Source organism: Triturus cristatus, chromosome 7, assembly GCF_964204655.1.
Source record: "Triturus cristatus chromosome 7, aTriCri1.1, whole genome shotgun sequence".
In the NCBI taxonomy this organism is placed as follows: domain Eukaryota; kingdom Metazoa; phylum Chordata; class Amphibia; order Caudata; family Salamandridae; genus Triturus; species Triturus cristatus.
The window spans coordinates 1,060,003,183-1,060,028,656 of NC_140590.1; the positions used below are offsets into that span (position 1 = coordinate 1,060,003,183).

Consider the following 25,474-nt stretch of genomic DNA (forward strand, 5'->3'; position numbering starts at 1 on the left):
TCATTAATTGATAAGCTACAAAATGAGAAAGTGAGCAGTATGAGGCAACGCACGTCTCCCTAGTTAACACATCTATACACAAATGGGTTTGTGGGCTCTAAATCCAGGATTGTTTACTTTCTCCAATTTCCTACCACATCACAGATACTTAAATGTATAAGAAGACTTGCCACTAACAGTTTCCAGTGGCATTCTTCATCATAGGTACCTTCTCCACACCTGAATAGGTGTAAACCACTTGGGTAGGCTCAACCACTAAAGGGGAGCTTGAAACTATTTTTTGTCTGGATAAAAGCAGAGATCCAGTTGTTTATTTAAAATGTCTATGAACAGAGTAGTAAGTGGGCTGGGTCCCTCTGTGTCTCAGTAGTAATTAAAAATGGACATTGAATGGGTCTCTACTGTACCTAAATTACTCCATTTTGGGCTCTGTTCGTACTTCATCAGCACAAAGGGGGAGACTGGCTCGTCCCTGTAGTCACACATCACACATTTGTCAAGGGTAAAGTGCCTCTTTCTGACCAATTTGTCCTCTTGCTGATATAGATAAACGTGACCTATAGACGTGCATTCGGCCTTGGGTAGGCATTGTGCCCTTGTGCACTTGGAGCTTCCACAGGCCCCACCAGAGCTCAGCCATCACATCTGAAGTAGGGAATGGGCGATTCTGGCAGAGGAGCAGTCCAGCTGCGTCCCCCATTTCCTGCAACTAGTATCACCCCCCAGGGCAGTATTTCAAATTAGGGGGCTCCAGAGATCAAAGTCGGTCATGCCGAGGTCGGCGATGCCCTACCTCTGGCAATGTTCGCGTTGCATCGGGAAAAGTGTATGTTAGTGGGGAGGCACATCTTTTCTCCCGGTTTCTTAGCTCTTCTGCCCCAGGAGTCACCCCAGAGGCCTATGGGTAGTGAGCTTCAATGGTTTGGGTGTGTGGGGATCTGATGTAGCCTGGCCTGTGAGGAGCTCTGCTCTGGAGGTCCTGCTCCTCTCCCCATCTTGCTAAGTTATGTTATATACATTTGTAGAGCGCAACAGTTACCCAATGGTGTCCTGGCGCTTTGCTCAAACAGCTGTAAAAGCAGAGTAACATGGGGACCCAGGTAACAACAAGATTGCTGAATAGCCAGGTTTTCAGTATTTCCCTAAATGACAGCAGGTCAGGGGAGGCCCTAATTTGGAAAGGAAGTTCATTCCATGCCCTAGGGGTGCCAGTAACGAAGCTTCTGCCGCCCCAACTGGCTCTCCTGAATGTAGGCACTCCCACCGTCTTTGCTCCTAAGGAGCGAAGGGTTCTGTTGGGGGTGTACCAACTGAAGCACTGCCTAAAATGGGCTGCTCCACAATCGTGCAGTGCCTTGAAGGCCGTACAAAGCGATTCGAAAATGGCCCTTTGCCTTTTTGGCATCTGCCTTTACCTTTCTTTTTGGAATTATTTCAAGTGGTTTGAAATCCTCTTCTTCACTAGGATTGTAGTGTTCCAGATTCTGCACGCCTGACACTCCGCAACTTCACACATTCTACCAAAGGCCAGTTAATTCGCTAGAAGAGGTTATCGTTATTGTGTCTGCGGATTATGATACTTTCAAAATGTTGCCACACAGTAAATTTGATTAGAACATCGTGTTAAAAAGTTTAAAAGGAGAACAAAGTATGCGTGCTGAAGGTTCTGAGCGCGGGCGGGGCCATGACGGAACGGTTCCGTCATAAGCACAGCCCAACCGACGTGCATGACGGAACCGTTCCGTCATAAGCGTCGAAGGGGTTAAGACCGAGAAACTGGCGTTTCGTTAACAAAAATAAAGCAGTGGAATGTTTGCTGTGTAACTGATAGGGAATAAATGCAAATTTCGGCCAGAATGAATTTGCTTAAAAAGCGCATACAAAAAGATGATTGTAAAACAAGAAAAAACAGGCAAGGCGCAAGAATGCATTTAGGTTACAGAGGTGGTTTCGTTGTACCATGAAGTAAAACATGTTTTTCGTGAAGTTGAAGTTGTATTTGGCACTGTAGAAGTTCACCGACACTTGATTTATAATGGTCGCCTGCGCGTGGGCGTGTAGGGCGTTCACACGCACTTGAGGCACCAGGGTGTTCGCCCTGCACGGCGAGGTAAGGGAACACCCACACTTAACTTTAAGTTCTACTTTTGACTTTTAATTTCGGCTTGCTTCTTATTTTGATGGTTGTGCACGCGTACAATGGAATCTAGGGCCAGGCTCTGGGCTCTGCCCACTGCTTGGAAGCCCAAATGCAGATCACGAGCTGCTCAAGGAAATATACCTTCTGCTGCTTGCAGGCTGTTATAAATAAAAATAAAGTGTCCTAAGTTTTGCATGTGTAATGAACTTGAGAGTACAAAGGCCCACACACGATGGTTGCGTGCGCTCTCTTACTCCGCCCCTGAAAGCACGATTCGTTTGTTGTTTGCCGAGCAAGTTTGTCTAGAAATTCGAGATGCCCGATTGTAATTATTAGTTCTGAGTCTTTCAACTGCCTTCCTGGCAACACTTGGGTTCCGAGAAGGCAAAACGTGTTCTAAAAAACCATTGGCTGAGGTAGTGAGGTTTGAATATTTGGGCATGATTTATTTGTTATCTTTTTAAACGAGTGAGTTGGTGATGCCCACAAATCCTATCACATATCCATTGTGCAGTGGAATCCATTGTGCATTGGAACCCATTGTGCAGTTCAGCGGCATTGCCAGTGTGTCACAGACCCAGTCGCATGAGAGGCAGTGTGAACTCTGAAATACTTCAGGGTCCCTTAGGCCTCTGCGCCCTGGTGCCACTGCACCTGCTGCACCAATGGAACCTACGTCTCTCTTGCAGTTCGATAAATTGTGGGCATTCTCGCTGTCAAAACAAGGCAGAAAGAAGAATTGGTGCATTCTTAATGGCGGTTATTTAGAAAAGTGGGGCATAGACGTCTGATATCCTGGCACATTTAATAGATAGATGTTCCACAGGGAGAAATACCTTGTTACATGCACCTTTTTAAGGAATATTTCAAATGTTATTTTTCTCGCACCCTGTCCGCTTCCTACGTTCGTTTCTGTTTATTGTGTCTATCCTGCTTTCATGATGCAGCGCTCGAAAGTCCCTTAGGGTATATTCACCCTTCACAAAATAAATACGCCAAATAAAATAAATCATTTTCTATTATTGTTACCAGAAAAATATGACCCTTCAGTATATTCCGAAGTCATGTAAGGAAGAAGCTGTCTGCACGCGTGTTCACTCTTATAAACAGCATTGATACGGAGCAATCCGAAGCAGCCACTGCAGACTTCCTACTCAGCGACATCCTTAGATGTGTATGAAGTTTGCATCAGTAACTACAACACATCAGATGCAAATAGGAGTAAACATTTCACTAAGTGTAGTAAGTTTCTTACTGTAGTCACGCCTTTAATATATGGCATTCACAACGTGGAAGTAACGCCACCTTGTGGAAAGTACTAAAATGTGTAGAAAAGAGACAACAGAAGAAGGGACTCCTTGGGGGTGTTTGTCCTGCAAAATGTTGATGTCTGGTCCATGAGATTTGGACCTCTGGTCAGTGAGAAACCGCTGAAGAGTTCCCCCCTGCATGTGCCTTTCCCTGAAACACGGAAACTGTTTTTCCTGTAGGCTTGGTATATTTGACATCTCTATAAGTCCGCTTCAGTGTGCTTACAAATAGCGCAGGCTGTTTAAATGGCGAATGTCGTAGGTGTATTTGTTAAGGAAGTTTGTCCCTCACATTTGGAGGTGAGGACTGCCCTGCAGTTCCAAGCTGGGTCTAAAAGTAGAAGTGAAATAGAACTTGATTTTTATTTAAACACACTCGGTTTAACGTAAAGTCAGTTGTTACTGTATTTATAAAAGTTAGGTTCAGCCTCATTGTGCTTCCATATGAAGTGCGAGTTGTGGACATTTCCTTTTAAAAATGGTATCACGAGCTTACCTGCTGTTACGAATTCACACTGCAGCTGGGTTGCCTACTTTTTAAAGTGTGCTAAAACCCCCTCTTGCTAACAATATTTAAAACATAGAAAAGTAAATATTGAAGCATATAGCTAATCATAAATTATTAGTCAGATTTGATTTTCATTATGCATGTTTCAAATGTGACTTTTATGACTTGCCATGTTTTCTGTCTTTTTCTCAATTGGTCTGTGCTGGTGGCCTTCGCTGTTCCGTGCAGTATTTTTGGGCGTGTGGGTAATTTGGTTCATTCTCATCTACTCCCCACCCCACAGGCCATCTGCCGCGGATCAAACCTTTCTCTGAAAATAACCTTCCTTCCCCTTAGTACTCTTCTGTCATGGCAGCTACATATATAAGGGTACCCATGACACTTGTCTGCTGTGAAGGAAGGAACTCTCTCAGACCTCTAGGACACCCTTTCCTAAGTGAGGAATATTAGGCGTGGTGTTCATTGGAATAGGAAGTCTACTGTGTTTTCATTCATAGAAATACTGTGTCATTTCACTAAGTTTTCCTGCCACAAAGGGTGGCGCCATTACCTGCTGAACACATTCAAGCTTCCCTGCACCATGGACCCCAGGACTGGATTTATAAAAAAAGAACGAGGGACAGTTTAAAGAGGGGTACTGTTATCTCAGGGTCAATATCCATCCTAGGAGGGGGTGTACGTGGCAACTTGCACAACACACCCCAAAAAGCATATCTTGGGTGGGTTAGTTGCCTTGAAGTATACTCAGAGGGTTTGTGAGGTATATTTACTGTGACCTCCTGGCCTGGCAAAGGCATATTCTGAATTGACCCTTGATAACACTTGTCTGTGGGAGGGCACAAAAGTTGACCTGTCTATGCTACATTGGCAGAGCTCCGGGTTTCCTGCTTATCAGTTTGCGGAGTGATTTTAAGCCTCCGTATGTGATTGCTGAATTCCATATCTAAAATATATATGCCTTTGAGGTACCCTGACTCCTTTGTTGTCTCTTCCACTTTTCCAGCTATCTGATGTGCTAATGAGGGGCATCTTGAGCCACTATTATTGTGGGGCCCGGCCTGTTTTCTGTCCCAGTCCGTCTCATTTTAGAAGGCATGCTACATGCTGGACTGGTCACCCCTTTTGACTAAATTGAGTCACCGTAACCCTGTACGTATGCATTTATTCCATGCTTTTGTAAAGGCCAGGCGTGTCTAGCTTTGCATGCATAAGAGCCTGTTCGTGTGGGTTAAGAAGTTGACCAGTGGTTTGACGAGCTGATATCGTCTCATAGGTCTGTTGTATCTGTTTTCACCCGATGCTTATTTCGAGGGTTCCTTCCTGTACATGGTTAGTTTGGCCCTCTCAATTCTAGGAGGGGGTTAGTGGTCCTGAAGGTGGCTGCCAGGATGATTGACGCAACAGCTTTTTTTAATGTGTTTGTCCTGAAGGTTTCTTAAAGGCGGCTGTTTTAGATAATTACTTCAGGTTTGGATTAAAATTAGTCCAGAGTCCTGGGCAGCCATTTCGCTGGTCTTCCTTTTTTTGTTATGCCTGAATCGTGGTTGATTAAAGCAAGGTATGCAGCAAGGAATCGGCATCTGGAAATCTTCTCGTCTTTGTCCAGAGCAAATCTTTAGACCATACAGAGTATTTTGAACTTCAAGGTTTGCTCCACAGGTAGCCACTGGAGCGCATTCAGCTCTAGGGAAAGTAGTCTGACTTATTTAGATTAAGACAAAATCTTGGGAGCTAGATCATGGATTCTGTGGAGCATCTGGATTTCTTTCCTCCGAGTTTTTGCAGAGACTACCTCCCAGTCTTTAAATTGTGACCATTTCAGACATGCGGTCAAATTTGATTTAGATTTCCATCTTCAAACCGAACGACATGACTTTTCACTTGCTATTGTGGGGGTGTATGCAGTTCCTGAATGCACATCTTTCGAGCGATGCTTGTGTTCATTTCCTAATATATATTTTTGAATGCGAAAATAATTAATAACCAATCCCGTTAGATTATCCCTTTAATTTTCTCATAAATCTAAATTGGCCAACGTGTGTCACAAGCATAACTCGCATTGTTGGAATCCGTTTGAAAAGAATTGGGCCAGATCACAGATGTGGAAATAATAAAAAAGAAATACAACTCTTTTGCTTTTCACTTCATTGTCTTGTGCGTTCTGGATAAACAAGTTATACTTGTGAAACACTTGTTAGATGAAATTGTTTTGATTTCCCCAAGAAAGACATTTAGGAATAAACCATAGAATATGCTAATAGGAGATTGGTCAAGAATTTCTTTTCAAATTAAACGATAAATTAGGATAATGATGTGTGCCACCTTCTAAAGAAGCTTAAAGTGAATGTGTGGTGCTGAGGTTGAGGGACTCGACAGGAGAGTCCACTAATTGTAGTCACACTTATTGCCAAAACCCCTCTGTTGCATACTATCAATATTTCTGGATAGTTCTTCTGATAATCATGATCGCTGTTTTCGTATCTTTCTGGAACTAATGGTTGTTCTTTTTCTAGAAGGGAATGTGTCTTAGGCAGCTTCTGATGTTCTGACTTGTTCTCCAAACACACATGGACCAACGCATCATTCACATGCATTTTTATTTGCAGCTGTTGAACCCCTATCTATCTCCAGTAAGCAATGCTTGTATTTTGTGAAAAGTTGCCGCAGTAAATTAGACCTTTAGGGACACTTGCTGTCCCCGTCCACCACCACCACACCTGAAACTGTGGAAGGGCGGCAGATTTTATTCAGTTATGCTGAACCTCTCTGTAGACTTTTTTTTTTGCCTAAACACACCTGCTTACCAATTTGCTTCTGTTGGTCAGGTGTCTGTTTGAGAACATAACACTGAAGTCTTGGCGGACGTCACACGGCCTCAAAACATTTTCTGAGTCAAAGGAAAATGAAAAAAATAATCAATTGTTTATTTTAAATATTTGCACCTATTTGATTCCTCTCGATGCAAGTAATAATGAAGCAAGTGCCTGTGCAGCAAGCTGCCTACCATTGGTTTCTCTGGAAAAAACAGGTTGATTCAATTATCTACTGCTACCCACACTTCTCTCAAAATTAGTTTCTGCTTGTTTTAAATGTTCCTTTTCAGGTAAGTAGAAAACAGGCTTGGCAGGTTTTGCCCTTTAGCTGTCACCTTCAGCAATAAACAGTGATGCCATAGCAGTTTGTATTTTTCCATGGCTTTTGTTGGCCTACCTCGCACTAGTCACTGGGCCGTCGTCCAGCAGAGTGCCTTAGCCATTGCAACAATACCGCTCTTTCAGTTTATTTTTATTGACATGCATGTTTATTATTGCAATAAGGATGTAGATGATAATTTGCCCCTTTAATAGTCCGTCCCACTAGATAAGAGTCTAGCACAGTGTTGTCCAGCTTCCGCTACAGGGAATTGGATCCAGTCCAGTTTTTCAGCATAAGCGCTTCCTTTTTCAGTGAGGTCCATTCAGATTAAATGTGAGTGAATATATTTTAGGTAGATATTGAAAAATGTGGCAGGGTTCTGGCCCTGTTGGGACCACATTGGAAACCCCTAGTCTAATTATTCCAGGGAGTGTAGCACAGCTTAGTGCACCACAAAAAAAGTTAATGAAATCAGAGAGCGTTATTCTGTCAGTGAGTTCCAGAGTTTTCAGGGGACAGTGCAGAAAAGAAATAGTAATTTTTAATTCGCAAATATAAAAGAAAAGTTTCAGTCAAAATTAATGTTTTGCATGGCTTTGCCCCTTCTGTTAGCTCAAAGGGAACATTTATTTAATTATTTTTTCCCCCAGAGAAGGCCTCCTAACAGCTTAACAAGATGTATAATTGGAGCCGTTAATCATCAGAATCTCGGTGGTGGGGCTTCATACTTGACAAAAGGGAGCAAAAACACGTCCACTGAGATGCAAGGAGGAGTCTGCTACATCTTGCCTCTCTTCCTATGTTGGGGTGCACAGAAGGCAGGTTCGAGAAGCTCTGTAACAAAACAAGCTTCATTGTTGTTAGAGGAACATGGTTCTGTGGACATTTTAATTTTACATAACATTGGAATGTAATCATACCTGACTACATCCAATGAGAATTCAATGCATACATGATCCCTCTGGCCAACATCATCTGCTCACACAGCATCAACATCCTCTCCTACACTAACCATACACAACTTATACTCTCGATCTTGGATAAAACCTCAAACACAAGAAACGATTTTGACTGAAGTTGCTAACTGGGTGAAAGCCAGCTGTCTCAATCTCAACACTGACAACACAGAAATAGTGATCTTCAGCAAGAACACCTCACCATGGGACTCCCAACTGGTGGCTAGACAAACTCTGACCCACACACAGCACCCATGCCAGGAACCTAGGAATAATCATCAACAGGAAACTGGACATGATGACCACACAAGTCAACGCCGTCACCTCATTCTGCTACGAGACCCTAAAGAGGCTGAGAAGGTTCCTCAAATGGCTCCCAAGCAGCACTAGAAAAGCTGTCACTCATGCCCTAGTCACCAGCAAGTTGGGCGACGGTGCATCCTCTACATCAGGATCACCAAGCAAGTGTCTAGAAGACTGCAAACCGTCCAGAACTCAGCAGCCAGAATCGTTCTCAACCTCCCATACAGAACTCGCATCACACCACACCTCCTGGAGCTCCACTGGCTCCTGATACACCGGCCCACTCATTTTAATATTCCTCACACATTCATTTAAGCACTATACAACTTAGACCCTTCCTACCTAAACAGTGGAATCTCTTTCCACCAACTTCCCAGACACCTCTTTTCCACAGGACTCCTACTCACACACATCCCTCACATAAACGGAACCAGATCAGGAGGACAGGTGTTCTTTAATCTCTCCTAAAGCATGGAGCCCACTCCACGTCGGAGCCACCTACTTCTCTTTTCTTGAATATTGCAAGAAGCTGAAGACCTGCCTTTTCAATTAACCAATCTACCATAAGCAGGGCTGGCCACAAACACCTGCTCAGCTCCAGGATACCTTCGCAGGTGGTAGTGCGCTTTACAAATACACATAATATAACTTGAGTAGATTGCAATGTAGTTAGAGAGCCATTCCACAGCAGATACAGTAGCACAGTATGGATTAGTGTGAATGACCTTAAAATGTGTTCATGTCACTGATCACATGACATAAAATTCTTTATGAAAGTGGAAGAGAGTGAATCTTGGACTTGTTTTAATTGGATACGTGTGAAGCGCAGGAATTAACTCTTTCTCACTAAGGAAGACGCCCATTTAAGCCCACCCACTACGGGTATCCAACACAATGAAAGCAGTGTGGTGGAGAAAATGTATTGAGAGGGTCAGGACGCCGGGGATTGCACTGCCAGTGTTTATAGAGCAAACGGGCACTCGGAGTTCCCTTCCATGAAAAGAACAACATACTGAAACATATCAATAGAAGGTGATAAATGACATTAAACCATTTATCACTCACTTTTAATCAGTTGTTAGGTGAAATTCATTGTTTATTTTCAGCTAATGATAGTGAGCTGAAACTGGGGAACCAAGAAAAATGTATTAAAGAGGGAAACAGAATACAGAGGTAACCTATTTAAAAGCGATACGTGTATAAATGGGAAGGAAGGACAAAGGTCAAATGCAGTGTCCACATCCAGAAAGGGACAAAAACGGATTGACAGCCCTTGCTGCGATCTTGAAATGGAGTGGACATATTCATCCTGTAGATCTAAAATTTCAGTAAACAGGTGACCTGTTTCTCAAAGGAAGCAGCTACTTTATGGCAATATGGAATTCAGCTGGTTAGCATATATTGATTACTTTATACACTGTGATGGAATTTACATTTTGTGTGAGAGTTTCAGACTTTATTCCGAACACATTTTTGGACTGGGATAATGAGTCGGTGCTTTTTAAGGGGTGGCTAAGTCAAGATAATTTGCTGCCTTTCATTGTATCAGTATGGTGACAAATTACCTTGGATAGGAATCCAACAGGAGAGTTTGGCCCTTAACCCTTTCAGCTGTTTGTTACCAGAATCCTTTCTTGCACAAAGCCACAATGGTTTAACATTGTAGAATGGATAGAACGCAAAGCAGACGTTCTATGAAAGTCCTTTATCACTGGATTGCGAATCTGCTGTTCCTGAGACCCATCCCTGGCTCCTTTGCTGGTATTTACCCAACGTTTTATGGCCACCCAAATAGGGCATCTCATTTTTCTCTGTCCCCATGGTAAATTTTGTTGTCGTTATATCTTAAATGACAATTGATCTATCCCAGTGGTGGCTGGCTTGGTTTGTAGGTGGCGGGGCAGGCAGGGGGGGGGGGGGGGGGGGAATTCGGGAAACTGTGTGCAATGTAAAAAAAAAAAACACATAATAAAATAAAAACTTACCTTGCCGCGTGCCGGGTCCCACGTCTCCGCTCTTGCTCTCCTCAGGAAGCACAGCTAGGCTCCCCTGACCAATCACAACACTGCAATGTAGCGTTGTTATTGGGTTTGAGCATTCTGGTTCGACGCTCAACCAGGGAATGGGGGCTTGGGCATGTTCTCCATGCAGGCTGTAATGTAGCCTGCATGGGGAATGGGGACAGTGCGCATGACTGGTTTGGGCGGCCCGAGAGGGCCGACCAAACAGTCCTTGCGCACTTAAGAGTGGGCAAACCACTCCTGCTTTGCTCCGAGAGCAGAACTGCCCACCCGCCCACAAAGCAGTGTGCAGGAAGCATAAAATGATAATAACGCAAACCATGTTATCATTTTATGTTTCTACTACCACTGCTTAAAAGCAGCGGGGCGACGCTCCTCCGCCATAGTGGAGGAGCCGCCCCTGATCTCTCCCTTTCACACGAGCAGCCACAGTATGCCCCAGCAAGATCCTAGACTATACCGAGTTTTATCTGATCTGTTTGTTGTCAGCTAGTGGCATCTGAATCCAGGATTGCATGTTATGTTTCATAAAAGGACCTTCAAGTCACTGCCGTGTCTAGTAAAGTATCCCGAACACCTTCTGAACAAGGGTTGCTTATGGCTTCAAGTTTTTGGCTCCAGTATGTGCGAGGTGTACTGTGTTACTATCTGGAGTTGCCAACCGCTGTTTAAATCTTATTACCACAGCATCCACTTGCAGGTACAAATCTACAAGATTGATGGGTCAATCCATACCCACTGATACAACTTTTTTAATCCCAGTGTCAGGAGCTCTCACAAAATAGAGCACTCCACTGTGTACCTATAGCTACTCACTTTAAAATCCTGCATCATAAACATCAATGTACCTTTAGCCGAGCAGTTACAAAAGTGTTCTAATCGGGTCACTATGTTGTGGTATGTTATGTTTTTGTTGAATTATATTTTGTTTGCAGGGCACGTACACCAAATGGTCTCAGAATTATCTGTGACCACATCAGGCAAAACTATAAGATAGCAGTGGATATAAGCAAAAAATTACTCACCTTAAAACGTGCACAAATGAAAACAAGTTAACCATTAAAAAAGAGAAGTAGAAAGTTTCTTGTGGCTGATGGACAAAATAGAAAGAGATCATAAGTCCAAGGGGAGACAATTCCACTCCTGTGACGTTTCAAGATGGAGCTTTTCCTGTCACTGTTGACAGGAATGGCTCCATCTTGAAACGTCACAGTATTGGTCTTAGGGATATCTAAAAGAAAATTATAATATGAATGTAGTATTTGTGTGAGAGTAAAGGGGAGACATTTGGCTGCCATAAATGCGGGGTAAGAAGAACGAATTTTATGATAGACATAAAAACCAAGGTTTTAAAAATAATTCTCTTCCTAATTGATAACTAATGTAGGGCCCTAGAGAAATAAGAGCCTAGTTTCTCGATCCTTTAGAAGCCAAACAGCAGGGACCTGCCTGCTGAGGCTGTTCTTGCAATCAAATAGAGGCATGACACTGTTATTGCCATAATGCGCTTACTTTCTGCATGACATAGCTCACCTTATTCACTCAAGGTTGTGCTGACGTAGGGCCTGATGTACTAAAAAGGTGGTCGCAAAAAGTGGTTGTAAATTGTGCACTGGTCAGCCTTTAATTTTGCTATACAACATATATACTAATAGGTCACATCACAAAATCGCCAATCACAGGGGGTTGAAGAAGGACCTGCATAATTGATATCAATTAGCCAGGCCACTATTTGTATCCCCCCTGCGATTGGCCATAAATATAGAGATGATGGCAAGGGACAGCAGATCGATCCTCATGTTTGCATTCTCATGTGGGAAAATTAAAATAAAAATGTTTTTAAAAAGCTGACCATAATCCTCAAAGAAGCAAATGTTGCTTTAATAAGAAACAAATTACGTTTGGGAAGACATCAGTGGGAGTAGGCAGTTGTACAGGGGACCACTGACACTATTCACAAAGAACTGTCAAATGTAGACTGTTTCCCTTTTGCGAATGGCCTGCCATCGCCTTCAAGGTGTTGGTAACATCAGTAGAACTGCGGTTGCAAGCTATTGATTCATACCATGCTGAACTGTAATTAGGAGGGGACACCCTTTCACCCCCTTCTTGTTATTCTGAATGGTTCAGTAATCTTATGTTGGTACTCTGCAATATTTATCCGACTCGTAAAATGGGTTTGGAAAAACGCTAAAATATTTTGCGGGTTTTTTATTTTCAAGCACTGCCATTTTGTGAATTGCAGAGTATAACACTGCAAAATGGCTTTGCATATCTCTTACGAGTGCGGGCCAGGCCTAATTGAAGTTGAGGGCCACAAACCCTTAATATTCTGGTGCACAGAGTATTCCTACCATCAAGTTCCTCTCCATTTCCTTGAGGCACACCTTGGAAATGCTGGTCTAACTGCAACCAAGGACAGCCTCAATATACAGTGCACACTACACGAGTGATCCACTCACGCTGTCACAATTACAATGAATAACAAGTCATTGCAATTTGAATATTGTGTCAGCTATGACTGTCTAGTACCTATCTCTTTTAATATATGTATTGCTGCCAGGACGTCTGCAGATTCATAGTGGTTTTGACAGTTTTATAATATAGTCCAGCAGATACTAATTTTCTGAGGCGACCTCTGTGGATCGCCTGTGTGAGATGCCAGAAACGAAATTAAATTTCGGATAGCAGGCTGTGACTTTCTGTAATGCATGGGTCTGGATTTGTAATGTCTGATTCCAAAGCTTGGATATTGTGTCTGGTGGTTGGTGGGGGGAGGTGAAAGGAAGATCTAGATAAAGAAATTAAAAACCCCTGTGAAACTTGTTTTACTAAAGGAAGTCAATGTAAACACTTGTGTATTTCATGAAAATATGGTGGGTATTGGTTTTTATTATGGATCTTTATTCAGGTTGCCCAACCTGACATTAAACTTGTGATTTAATAAGTAAATCTATATGTTGTGCTGTCTGCTGGACTCTTATGCTAGGATTACACATAATTTAGTGTCTCTGACCAAATGCCCCCACCGCCGTACCCACAGGTAAAGAACACCTGATGATTTCGCTTAATACGCTAGATTTGATGTGAATGGAAAAAATTGCCTTATAAAAAGATTTTCTTAAATTGTTTTTACCTCAGAGCCGTTCCTTTTGAAATCGGAAACTGTTGAGCTAGGTTTTTGTAACATCTGCACCATCTGTCTTGAGGAGAGAACGGGAAGTTGTGTTTGAGGGAAGCCTAGAAGCGAGCCAAGGCGCATATGGATTTCATGCAGGTGGGCAGGTTGATTCAAGGCATATCTCTGTAGAGTACCAAGTGTAAAACTGCATGTGCAAAGAATTCGCTTTGCAGAAAGGTGCTGTTGGAGGAGCCTGTGGTTCCTGTGGGAGGTTTCTACAGAGATCTGTTTCAGTGTGCAGAGGTACAGCACTGAGACAAGAGACCTTTTATTGACAAAAAGAGATCGCTGCACCTGACCCTGTATCTTACAGTGATCCACTGTATAAAAAAGGCTGGATTATGCAAATGACCAAGGAGAAAAATATGCTTTTCAGCTTCTTTGTGGTGTTCTCATTTTGTATTTTGTGTGTATGTATATAATATAATATAATGTACACCCACACACAGAAAGAAGCTAGGTCAAGGGTCAAAGTGGTGACCAAGAAATCGGTATTCAGTGGTCTGTCTCATTATTCCTTCAGCTTAGACTTCCTGCCCAGTCCTTTCTCATTAGAATTTACAATATACTTGCAGCACAGAAAACACTTACGTTGAAGACCTCAAATTCCATAGTGCCGACCTGCCCTTTAGAAACCAAGTCACATCTGAGCAGTCACTGAAACAAAAAACTTTGTATAGTATTTTTGTCATACCAGAAACAATTTACTTCTTTTATTTTCTAATCCTTAATCACAAAGTGTTTTATAGACTGCGTTTTCAATTTTTATTGTAGCCAATAGGAGACCTCCTTAAAACAAACATCAACCAACCACGTCTATGAGTCAAAAATAAAAAACCCACATATTCCTTTGAAAAAAATATTTCTTGCAAACAATGGGTGAAAAAAACTGACCTATTTGAAACGAAAAACCTGACAAAAATCACAACTTGCTTTTAGGAACATTATGGAATGCATCAATCATCTAACATGGTTGGAGAAATTGTATCTGCCTAGGGCACAGGGAGGGTCGTGTTTGTACAGTAGAAATTTCCAGTCAGATTTTCGAGATACACAGTAAATTCTAGTACGTGAAATTGATTGCAGCTATTTTTATCTTTTTTATTCTGGAGGTACTCCATCAAACGATTCAAGTAGTGAAATTTACTCTGTAACATATTTGTTTAGGAATTTGCTCTTGAGCATTTCAAGTACATATAGTTCAGTTTCATCAGATTGCGTATCCTGTGACAGTGCTATCAACAGTATAGAGAGCTTGTTCTGTCATGTAGAATCTCTATGGTCAAAGAGTATGTAACACTTTATACTTCTCCAGAAAGGAACAATGGAAAGAGGTAAGACCTGACCTGAAGGCTTCTGCCAGTTGGAGATGACTAGGATAACTACAACACATAGTATGAGCTAGTCTGGACAAATACACAGACACCTACTCGAGGCAGACACTGCCCACAACTTTGAAAGTCTGCATTTTGTTAATGGACTGATGTAAAATAAAGGGGAAGGACGTATATGGTAAAATAAGTAATGGGTATAATAAAGACAAAGTGGATGGACCCAGTTCCTGCCTCACTTGCTGTTCCCCACAAGGAAATGCCTTTCATGATCCACCATATGCTGCATTCTGTTCTTGCAGGCTGTGACGGTGGACAGCCTTTCCGGGTAGGCGTGGGGGCATAAAAAGGTAGGAAGGTGGCTACCTTAAACAGAAAGAGCCATAATTAGGAGTAGCTGCAGCTTTTCTGAGCAGGACCGCAGTGGGGGGATAACTACGGGTGCACTGAAGACCATGCTGCAGGGTAGGCAAAGATGTCACTAAGTTGGTGCAGTCCTTGACTAGGATAGAAGCCAATGAATATGCCTAGGGTTTGTCTCAACTGAGTCAAACCACTTCAGTGGAAGCCAAGAAGCGTGCTGGGCTGAACCCAATGATCATAATAGGTTTGCCACGATTGATTCTCTTCTCATGTGGCAAGGGACTACTGTCTGCCGTTTAATCTTTGCCTTCATGGATCTGTGTCACAAACCTTTTCCTCATAGCGCTGCTTTCTAGGAAGGATGCAATTAAGTCAGGGTAGTTGTGGAATAACTCGGGTTCTGTAACAGTGAATTCACACTGATGTTGTTTTTTTCTCTCTGGTGAGCTGCCCCCCTTCCATTTCCATCCCTCCCCGTCCATAGCCCCTCATACCCCTCTTACGTCCATACCACCCTCCGTCTATCCCTCCCACCACCATCACTGCATATTGCTCCTTTGTCCTCTTGCAATTCGCCATCCCCACTAAGCCATTTGTGCTTCCACCAGTGCTTAATTTGTGAAGGTGGTTGGCTCCTGCACTCATTGGTGAGAACCAGGAGTTCTTTTTCATCATCAGATTTTGACATAAAGCAAGAGAGAAATGCAGAAAAGGGAGAAAGAAGTAAGAAGAGGCAGAGAAAGGTCTATAAACAGCGTGTTGGAAGAAGGCAGCCTGAGATTGACTCATGTCTAGGCAGGCCTGGCTACACAACCCTCTTATCCCATAGTGTCCGTGGCATACCTAAAATCAGACGACCCACCTGACAAGACGCACGCACGCCCCTTTGCCGTCACCGTAAATTCTGAATTTGTAAACGCCGAGGTGTCACTGAAGGATCGGTATCACTGCAAAGATGCTGGCTTCGGTCCAAATGGCAGAAGCACATTTATTTCCAGGTTTTGAAAAAGAGATCTGGCCACTGCACACTAGAGCGGTATGCGCAGCGCTGCTGTCTGCGGCCGCGAGCCAATCACCGTTCCGCTTCCCTGGTGTCCTTCATGGAGCGGAAGGTAACACCCCGAGGAGCAATGAATCCTCGCTGCGTAATCGCTTGCTTCCGTCTTGGGCTTTGTAATTGATGGGCCAGAGCCGGGTATTTGTAAATATGGTTGTTGGCTTGCATCCTAAGTGCCTGGGAGCGCTGCGCGCCAGATGTGCAGGGTGCCCTTGCGGTCCGCGCGTGGTGACGGCTGTGAGCCGGCGGTGCCGCGCTTCACCCAGTACCTCAGCACCGCCTGCCCCCAAAGTTCATCGAGTTCGGTTTTCGAAATTATCTGGTTTGTTTGTTGCCGTGTGCAATGAATGCGGGAGTGTCTCAGCTATATTGCCAGCATTATGAATAGGTTTTCAGTCAATGCGTGGGCGGAGGAGTTCTGCGCAATGGCAGTCGCTTTTGACTGGACCAACTTCCTTCTATTGTACATAGCACCCCCTATAGCATGTATATCACGAGGACTAGTGTTTCAAAGTTGGCCATGCACATGTTTCTTTCCTATATGTTCTTAACTTAGTGTCCTCTTTGGTTCTTCCCGCATGCTTTCTGTAAAGCGGGGATTTTTAAATGTAATGTTGCATTGTAATGTTTTCTATTCTGAATGGTAGTGTAGAAAAGCTATCTGCCTTCTCTAGACATCCCTTTTTGAGTTACCTAGAGGTAGATACCCTCCTGGAAGGTCTCCACCAGATCCCTGTATCTCAGGACTTGCTCAGTTACTCCTCACACTTAAAGGTTCCTCAGTCTTAAAGAGCTCTGTTAATAAAATCACACCTCAGAAGATAGGCTGAAAGAACTGGTAACAAATCATCACGAAAAACAACTGTTAGGGGATAACCACAAAACCTACTAACCACTAACTGGGATTAATATAAATGTGAGATGTTAGGCGCCAAATGCCACTAATCCTCGGACTCGTTCGAATTGTACTGGTTAAAAGGGAGAGGATTAATGTACTCGAGGGCTAATCAGTGATGCACAGTGCATTGCTGTTGAGTAAACAGCGGCTGGTTTAGTGGGCATTAAACGCGGGCGGGGCGTTGATCCTACCTGCTCCTTTTAGTCTTTATTTCACTGTCACTAAAATATCACATGGCACTCATCCTTTTTTGTAGGTGGATGCAGCGGTAAATCCCACAGCACAGGGTTAGTGAGCCTTAAGCACTGGTAACAGGTGATCGATCACCCCTGATATTCGCAGGCCTTCAGGGGCACTGGCTCCCCCTGCAAGCATTTGTGTGTTTCTAATTCAGCCCATGTTGCCTTACAGAGGAGGAAGATTATGATTCGGAAAGGGGTTCCCCAGTCAGTGTCTGAAGGATAATCCTTCCCTTACCTCGGTGTCTAATTACTCATCACTGTTGACCCGCCAGCTATCAGATCGCTTGCTGTTTGGTACAAAGCTGCATGTGTCTGCTCGATTGCATTGCTAGTTAGTTATTGCCTCTCTAGAAGAAACATTACCTCCTATACGCGCTGTATTTATTGAACGCAACACTTTGTCATTTAGGAACTTATTGATTAAATTGCTCATTCTGAAAGGTGGTTGTCCAGACAGTTGCAGCTGCAGGGTTCTGGGTGGAGTGGAGATAGTACTCACCTCTAGGCCTGGGCGGAGTTTGTGGAGGTATGCGAAACTCAGTGAAGTGACCAAAAACTCAGCTGCGCTACAGAGTTCCACAAGCAACGGTGTGCGTTAGGTCACGCCATCCACGCTGATATTTAGAGGTGGGTGTTTGTCACACACTGGAAAATCAGGGCGAACAGCACCATGCATAGTGCATAAGGCACAGCTTCCTTTATGCTGCTCGAGTAGATTTCTACTTGAGCGCCAGCTTCCTCAACGCAAACGGATGGTTTCTCAGTGCGAGTGGTTGCGTCTATGCGCGACTGCCCGCGTTGAGAAATCTTGCTGGGAGGTGGTCTAGCGTTGGATTTTCCTAAAACTCCACTCCGCTTCTCGGCGCAAGATGTTAGGAACTCCGCGTGCTCTGCAGAATGCGGAAAACTCAGTGAACTGGAGTTTACTGCCCAGGCCTACTTTATAGCTCATCTCCCTTCCCTATCCTCCTAGAAGCCATTTTCTTACACATTTTAAATTGGGACTCAAAGGTTCCAATTGAAAAGCTCATCAGGTCTGCTGCTGAATGGTATAATGGAGAGGGATTTGCACTGGGCTGCATAGTCAAACAACCAGATTGTTAAGGCTCTAGTCACTAAAAATGAGTTGAGAATTCCTGGCCTTGGTACCCCAAGGGGTAAAACTGCACATAATCATGAACAAACTGAGTAGGCAGTCTTCACCAGGAGGAATTGATGTTCTCAAACTGGTGTCCATCCCTGCAGTCATCTCAGAACCGAAACGGCTATCGAATGATATGTGACCAGGACCATTGGGCAATGGATCCACCAGATATTCCCTAAACTAAGAAATCGATTCCTGATTTGAGTACACACGAGCTCCCTGGGCTGATTGTCATGAACTGTAATCTTTGTACACGTGTGTTAAGGATGTTAAACATCCCAGCCATTTTGATTTTACTTTCGATTTTACTTGTCACTTCTATAAAATGATGCCATGTGGCATGATATGTACGTGTAAGTGTGCTTTTGATTTTCCATTCCTGGTGCATTTCTGACATCTCCAATCTTCTGTTTCCTCTCTAGCCCTGGGATGCGGCCAGATGTCAGTGCTTCTCCCGCCAGTTCCACAACAACGTCAGCTCCACCCCCTAAGCTATGCCTCGTGTGCTCGGATGAGGCGTCCGGGTGCCACTATGGCGTTCTCACCTGTGGCAGCTGCAAAGTGTTTTTCAAGCGAGCCGTGGAAGGTACTTTTAATTGTTGTTGTGTATAGTTCGATCTCTGCAGCATCGCTCAGAGTGGGTAGAAAACATATACTGTTGTTCCAACTTCCAAATGAGATGTTACTGTGCCATGTTTGCTGTAAAACAATCCCCGGTTCGTAGATCATGGATGTTTATTTTCACCTAACAGTACATGGAGGATTCCTATAAAGAGATGATAGAAAATTTGAACCTTAACCCTTGGTTAGAATGTCGAGAGATCATAAGCATTAGAATAAAAACAAGCCTGGCCTCAAGGTTTGTGACCGTGCGAATTTGTGCCGCAGTTGGTGGGGGGTTTATTTAAAGCTGATTGGCTACAGCTGACAGTTTAGTTTATTACTAGGGAGTAAAGAATGTAATGCCTTGGTTGACCATTCAATAGCTGAAACACTTATTTATGATAAACTAAGAAAATACGATTAGGTCGGACTGGCAAATGTTGTAAAAGTTGCAGGGAGAACTCTATCAATGTATTCAGTTTTTTTTCCTGAATTGGCGTCTCAGCTTACTCTTAACTTTTTAGGTCTATGACAGGGAGCTTCAGTTTTGTGGAAAACCTCATGTCTTCAACTCTTCAAAAGAACATCAAGCTCATGGCACTCACATCGTGGATGGTTCCAATGGCAATTGAGTTTTGATGATGATGCATCAAGTGCTCCTGTTAGACTGAAGATGCAATACAATAACACGTGTAGCTTTTATTTCAGAGACAGAGTATGTTCTTTGATATGTTAGCTTTGCTGACACAGCAATTTAATTATTGGATATATAGTTTATAACTATTTTGTTCTGGAAGTATGTGCTGGTATAATGCCTTGCCTGGTCAAACAAACACAGTGCCATTCACCACAAGTCTTTGCATGGTCATTTATTTTAGTCAGAAGTTCTCTACATCACACTTGAAATCTTCGGGACACTCGGTTAAGAGGCACAAGAAAACAGAAGTAGTCAAAGCGCGCTTCTATTTCTCCTCATCCGACGGACGACGCGACGAAGGAACATCAGCGTTCGAGGTCTGGTTCTTTGGAATTTGCGCCTGAGCTGACTCAGTGCATCCCCAGTTTTCCTGGAGCCATAGCAGCCCCCGCTCAAACTAAAGAGTTCTGGGAGGCCATAGATTCATTTTTGGACAGCCCAATCCCTCCGGCATGCCTTCGGGCCCATGGGGTTAGAAGGGGCCCCACCTGGCTCCATGCTGGCGGCTCCGATGGGCCCCATGGATCTGGTCATGGATCCGGACCGATGCCGGTCGTGCTACTTAGACCTTCGTCGGCCCGACTCCGATGCTCCCAGCGCCGGTGGCACCAGCCTCATTGTGATCCGGACGACACGGAGCCGTGGCAACTAGGTCGGAGCTTGAACCCTATTTTGAAGGATTTGGCCTTGAGGAGAAATGAGAGGGATCGCTGGACCCTTTAGAATGCCAGTATGATCAGTATATGGACTGGTGTGAGGAACTGGGTGATACCAGCAGACTGAATACATCTCCAGATACCGGCATATTTTTTCTCCCTACTTTGGCTATAGAGGAGGGAGCTACATACTCAATGGTTGTGCTAAGGGCGGCTGACTTCCTCGACCTTTAGTTGCCCTCAGTGGCAGTCAAGACCAACATCTGGATGGAGGTGATGTAACAGGTAGTCTCCTCCTCTGAACCCCTATTCCCGTTCAACTAAGCCCTCACCGTCTTTCTCTGGACCTGGTCCAGCACAGGATCTCCTGTGATTAGGACGATTGTCCACCACCACCCACCCTGCTCAAGGGGACCCACATTTCCTCACTCCACACCCTACCCTGGAGAGCTTGGTGGTCCAAGCATCCACTTCCCATAGCCCATTCCCTGCCGCTCTCCCAGGCAGGGTATCCAAGACGCTGGACAGCTTGGGAAAGAAAATGTTTTCTTCTGCCAGTTGCAATGCGGTCAGTGAACACTGCATGCTTATTGGGCATCTATTCTCATATGCTTTGGGAAACGGTTGCACGAGTGCTGCCACAGGAGGCCCTGGACATCCTTTCCAAAGCAGTTACAGAAGGAAGAGATGCAGCGAAGTTCACTTTATGCTGTGTCTTGCACAGGTCCGGCTTGCTGGGCAGAACGGTTTAGTCGACGGTGGCCTCAGACACCACCACGCCTGGCTGAGAACATCTGGCTTTTTGGGGGATGTCCAGGCTTTCCTCATGGACATGCCCTTCGATGGCACCCGTCTCTTCGGAGACTCGCCGCTGGACTACTACAAGGACTCACAGGCTATGGCCAAGTCCTTGGGCATCTTGGCTGCCCCACATCCCCAGATTGCCTTTCGTGGCCACGGAAGGGACTTTCAACCCCACCAAACCTATCCCAGCCACAGAGCCGCACAAGCTCTGTGGCGACAAGGGCACAGTTCCGACCAGCCTTGTGGGTTGGGTAGCCAGCGGTCTGGTCCAGCCACCACTGCCCGGCAGCCTCCAAACCTTCCTAATCTTGACCTTTTAGATCATGGGCTTCCTGTTGGTGACAGGATCCGCCATCATCTCCACCACTGGCAGTCCATAACATCAGACAGGTGGGTTCTCCCGCCCCTTCGAGACTACCCCCCTACATGCCTCCATCTTATGGCCGGCTGATGAAGGATCATTTGTCCCTGCTCCGCAAGGAAGTCATGGTACTCTTAGCCAAGGGAGCCTCAAAGAGGGTTCCTGTGCCAGAAGTAGGCTGAAATGTTTATTCCAACTACTTTCTGGTCCCCAAGAAGGACAAGGGTCTTCGTCCTGTCCTAGATCTCTAAACCCTCAACTACTTCCTCAAGAAGGAAAAGTTCAAAATGCTCACATTGGCTAAGGTCTTGTCTGCCCTGAACCCACGAGACTGGATGGTAGCGTTGGACTTGCAGGACGCCTATTGTCACATCCCTGTCCTGCCTGCCCATTGGCACTACCTGTGGTTTATGGTAGGCCACAAGCATTTTTAGCTCACCCTTTTGGCCTTACCTGTGCCCCTCGGGTGTTCACCAAGGTGATAGCAGTGGTAGCAGCTAATCTGAGCAGGTTAGGGGTGCCAGTCTTCACCTATCTCGACGACTGGCTGCTCAAGGCGGGCTTGTCCCAGACTGCCATATTCCACCTCCAGGTTACGACAAACCTCCTGCATTCGCTGGGGTTCACTATCAACATGTTGCGAGATCTCGCGGTTATGTTTGACAAGTGGGACTAACCCGGGACGACCTGCTGCTGCAAATAATTTCATCTGTCTATACATTGTATTTGAAGACCGATGGACTGTATTTTAAGTCGTCTTTTTAATGTTTGTGGATTATTCTACTAGCCTTGAGAAAGCCCTGGTCTAATTAACCACGAAGGGCAAAACACGTGTCAGCTGTTGCACTCCCAGAGGACCAAAAACATGATCTCTGGAATTAGAAAGATGTTGATGCCAATAAAATAATTTCATCTAAAAACAACGTACGACAATCGTCTCTCTTTATGTACAGGAATTATCCTTATGACTGGAATAGTCCACATCTTTGAAGAAGGAGGAAATGCTCAAACACTTATTATATACTTACAAATACGATGCTGGAAAGGTCCAGGGCCTCGAGCAACGTTCCTCCGTCGTTTACCTATAAAGTAGGCATTTCCAGCCAGGACCAGGATCTCTGGACCTTTCTCTACAGTTAGATTTGTGCGCCTTTGCCGAGAACGCACAATGTCAGCAGTTTTGCGAGATCCCAAGGTGGCTCTCGCACGGGAACGCTTTTCCTCTCAAGTTGAGCTCAGGCCTCCTGTATGCCTTTCTAACCATACCACTCCTGTCCAGAGTTCATAGTTCATACCAATTACCGTAGAACTGAATCTTTTCACACAATGTATTAGAATCTGTACACCACAACACAACAGCAACAGCACACAAATTATAGGCATCATAAGTTTTAGTACAGCAGACAGCCATGAAGGCATCCAGTCAAAACTGAACAAATTATCAAAAACGTCTGCTTCAGCACCTCCTTCCTCATGCATCTGTCTCCCCAAAGTGTCCAAGTCCTCGATGGCTTTTGTAAGTGTTCCGTTGTCCGCATCATTAGCCAAAATGAAAGTACAGCAGGACTTCCCCACTCTTGCACATACACCACCACTCATCGCAGTCAGCTGATCTAGAACATATCTGTGCTCTAGAACCATAAGTCTCAGAGGTCTCAGTTCTTCTTTCACGGCGTTGAACCCATCACGGGTGTTGTTGATGAGCTGCATCAGTTCGTATCGCGTCACTTGGAGCCAGCGAGCATTGGCTTTTGTCTGGAACATGGGGACAGCGCCCCCGAAGAATAGTTCAGCTTCGTTGAAAAGGAGGAAATCTCGTGGAATCTCGTGAATTGGACCACTTGAGAAATATTCCTGAAGGCTCCTTTTTCGGTGGTGGAGCAAGGTGACATCACCTGTCATTGGGTGGGTATGGATGCGGGAAATGTTCGATGCTGGTACAACCAGGTGTAGTTCATGCATCATGACCATGGAACACAGTCCTTTCCAGTGGGGTGGCAGCTGCAGATAAATGTGTTCACCGCAGGCCCAATAGATGTCCATGAGGCTGGAGGTGCCGTACTGAAGGTCCGAATTAAAAATTGTGCTGCTGCAGTTTGTGTTGCGGCCCACAGAGATCGTTCCGTTACCTAGGAAACAAAGGAGAGGAGACTTTAGCTTGTATGCTTTCTTTGGTTGGTATCTTGTACCCTCATTGAAAGTGTATCTTCTAGTCTCTTGTGCCCATATCTCAGCGCACTCCTCCCCTATCTTCTTATCAATACGATGTGTGCCATCTTCCTTCACAATTGCATCCCCTAAGGAGGCTGCCTTACATACCAAGTCATGTGGGCCATTCCACCTGCCGTTAAAATAAATGTTGGCCTGTAGGCGCAATATTGGCCTCCACTGACAAGGGCACTGGGAATCATTATGGTAGGCTTGGCGATGCACTGGTGAGTGACATTTGGACGGGGGTGTTGGGAAGGCGAAGTACCCTAGTCTCCTAAACTGGTATCTCCAGACCTCCAACAGGCCGATGGGCATTTCCATACCACGGTAAGCCTCTATCCTCCTTTCATACTCTGATGGATTTGTTATCACTGTAAATGTAACATACTTGTCATCCCACTCTGTAGCATTCACAAACACACCATCTATTGTGGCTGAGTGGAGCTGTATCTGACCGTGTATGCGACAAAGAAACAGATGTAGGAGACATTTGGCAATGGGTGGTGGCACTTCTCTGGGAAATATCAATTTGTCTGCGCCTACAGCATGAGGGATGTGAGAGCACACAAAGCAGGATTCATTCGTGACCTTCCTCCCGACCTCCCTCATGTCTCTATACCACATGTTGTCAAACAGTGCATTGTGAACCCCATTATCCTCTGATATCTTATCAGTGCGCTGGGAGGGGGAACCAGGCATGAAATGCTGGTCATAGGTGTACACAACTGTGTCCTGAAGTTTACTAACCCAGTCTGCTACTGGCGGGGCCACTGCTTGCTTGTGAGTGTTACGTGGCGTATACCTGGCAGGTGCCTTTATGCCTCTGACAATCAATTCACTCCCAACACTTCACTTATTCTGGCGGGCCTTTTTATGAGTATCTGGCATATGGGCATTCAAGGTGATATCCAGTACCATATCCCATTCTGTTGGGTTAGCAGGGGGTGTGGAAGGTGCCAGAGTGGGCGGTGCATAGGTGTCAGGAAGTGTCTCAGACTGGGGTTGTCCTAGGGTAGACCTAACATTGCTAGTTGTACCTCCCCTTCTCTCTGGATACACCACAACCCAATCAAATGCAATTACTGCAATTAAAAATGCAACAAAGAGAAAGCCGATTACTGTACATATCTTTTTTAGTGACAGTTTGGTATGCGAGGAACGTCTGTTACTGTGTCTCAGTCCATAGATGGCCATGCGATCTTCATACTCTTTCTCTTGGATAGACCATGGAAACATGATGCCCTCCTCTCGTCCATAGTTCAGGCCTGGGATGGTGCCGGGTGGATCCTCACGTGGCTCCGATGTATCCATGCCTTCCTTTCGGCTATTCGGACTGCAGTGGGTGAAGAGTCTATAACCTGATAGGGTCCTTCAAATTTAGGATCTTTCCACTTCCGGACTTGTTTCTTTACGAAGATTATTGTCCCAGGGCATATAGGTGGAAGTTCGTCAGAAATAGAGCCCTTGTTCTGTGTCCTTGATATCTGAATAGAAAGGAACTTTGCAGCACGAGTTAGTGCACACAAGTAATCAAACAGTTCAGCTTTCACAAT

At 44.7% G+C, this 25,474-nt stretch overlaps 1 protein-coding gene across 3 annotated transcripts in view; it reads left to right on the top strand.

The window, feature by feature from the left end:
- Positions 1-25,474, top strand: part of NR3C1 (nuclear receptor subfamily 3 group C member 1) — a 514,836-nt gene that overhangs the window by 284,945 nt on the left and 204,417 nt on the right. For all 3 annotated transcript variants that reach the window (XM_085618126.1, XM_085618127.1, XM_085618125.1), the window contains exon 3: positions 19,012-19,175. In XM_085618126.1, the coding sequence (XP_085474252.1) occupies positions 19,012-19,175 (164 nt within the window). The remainder of the gene's footprint in view (positions 1-19,011; positions 19,176-25,474) is intronic.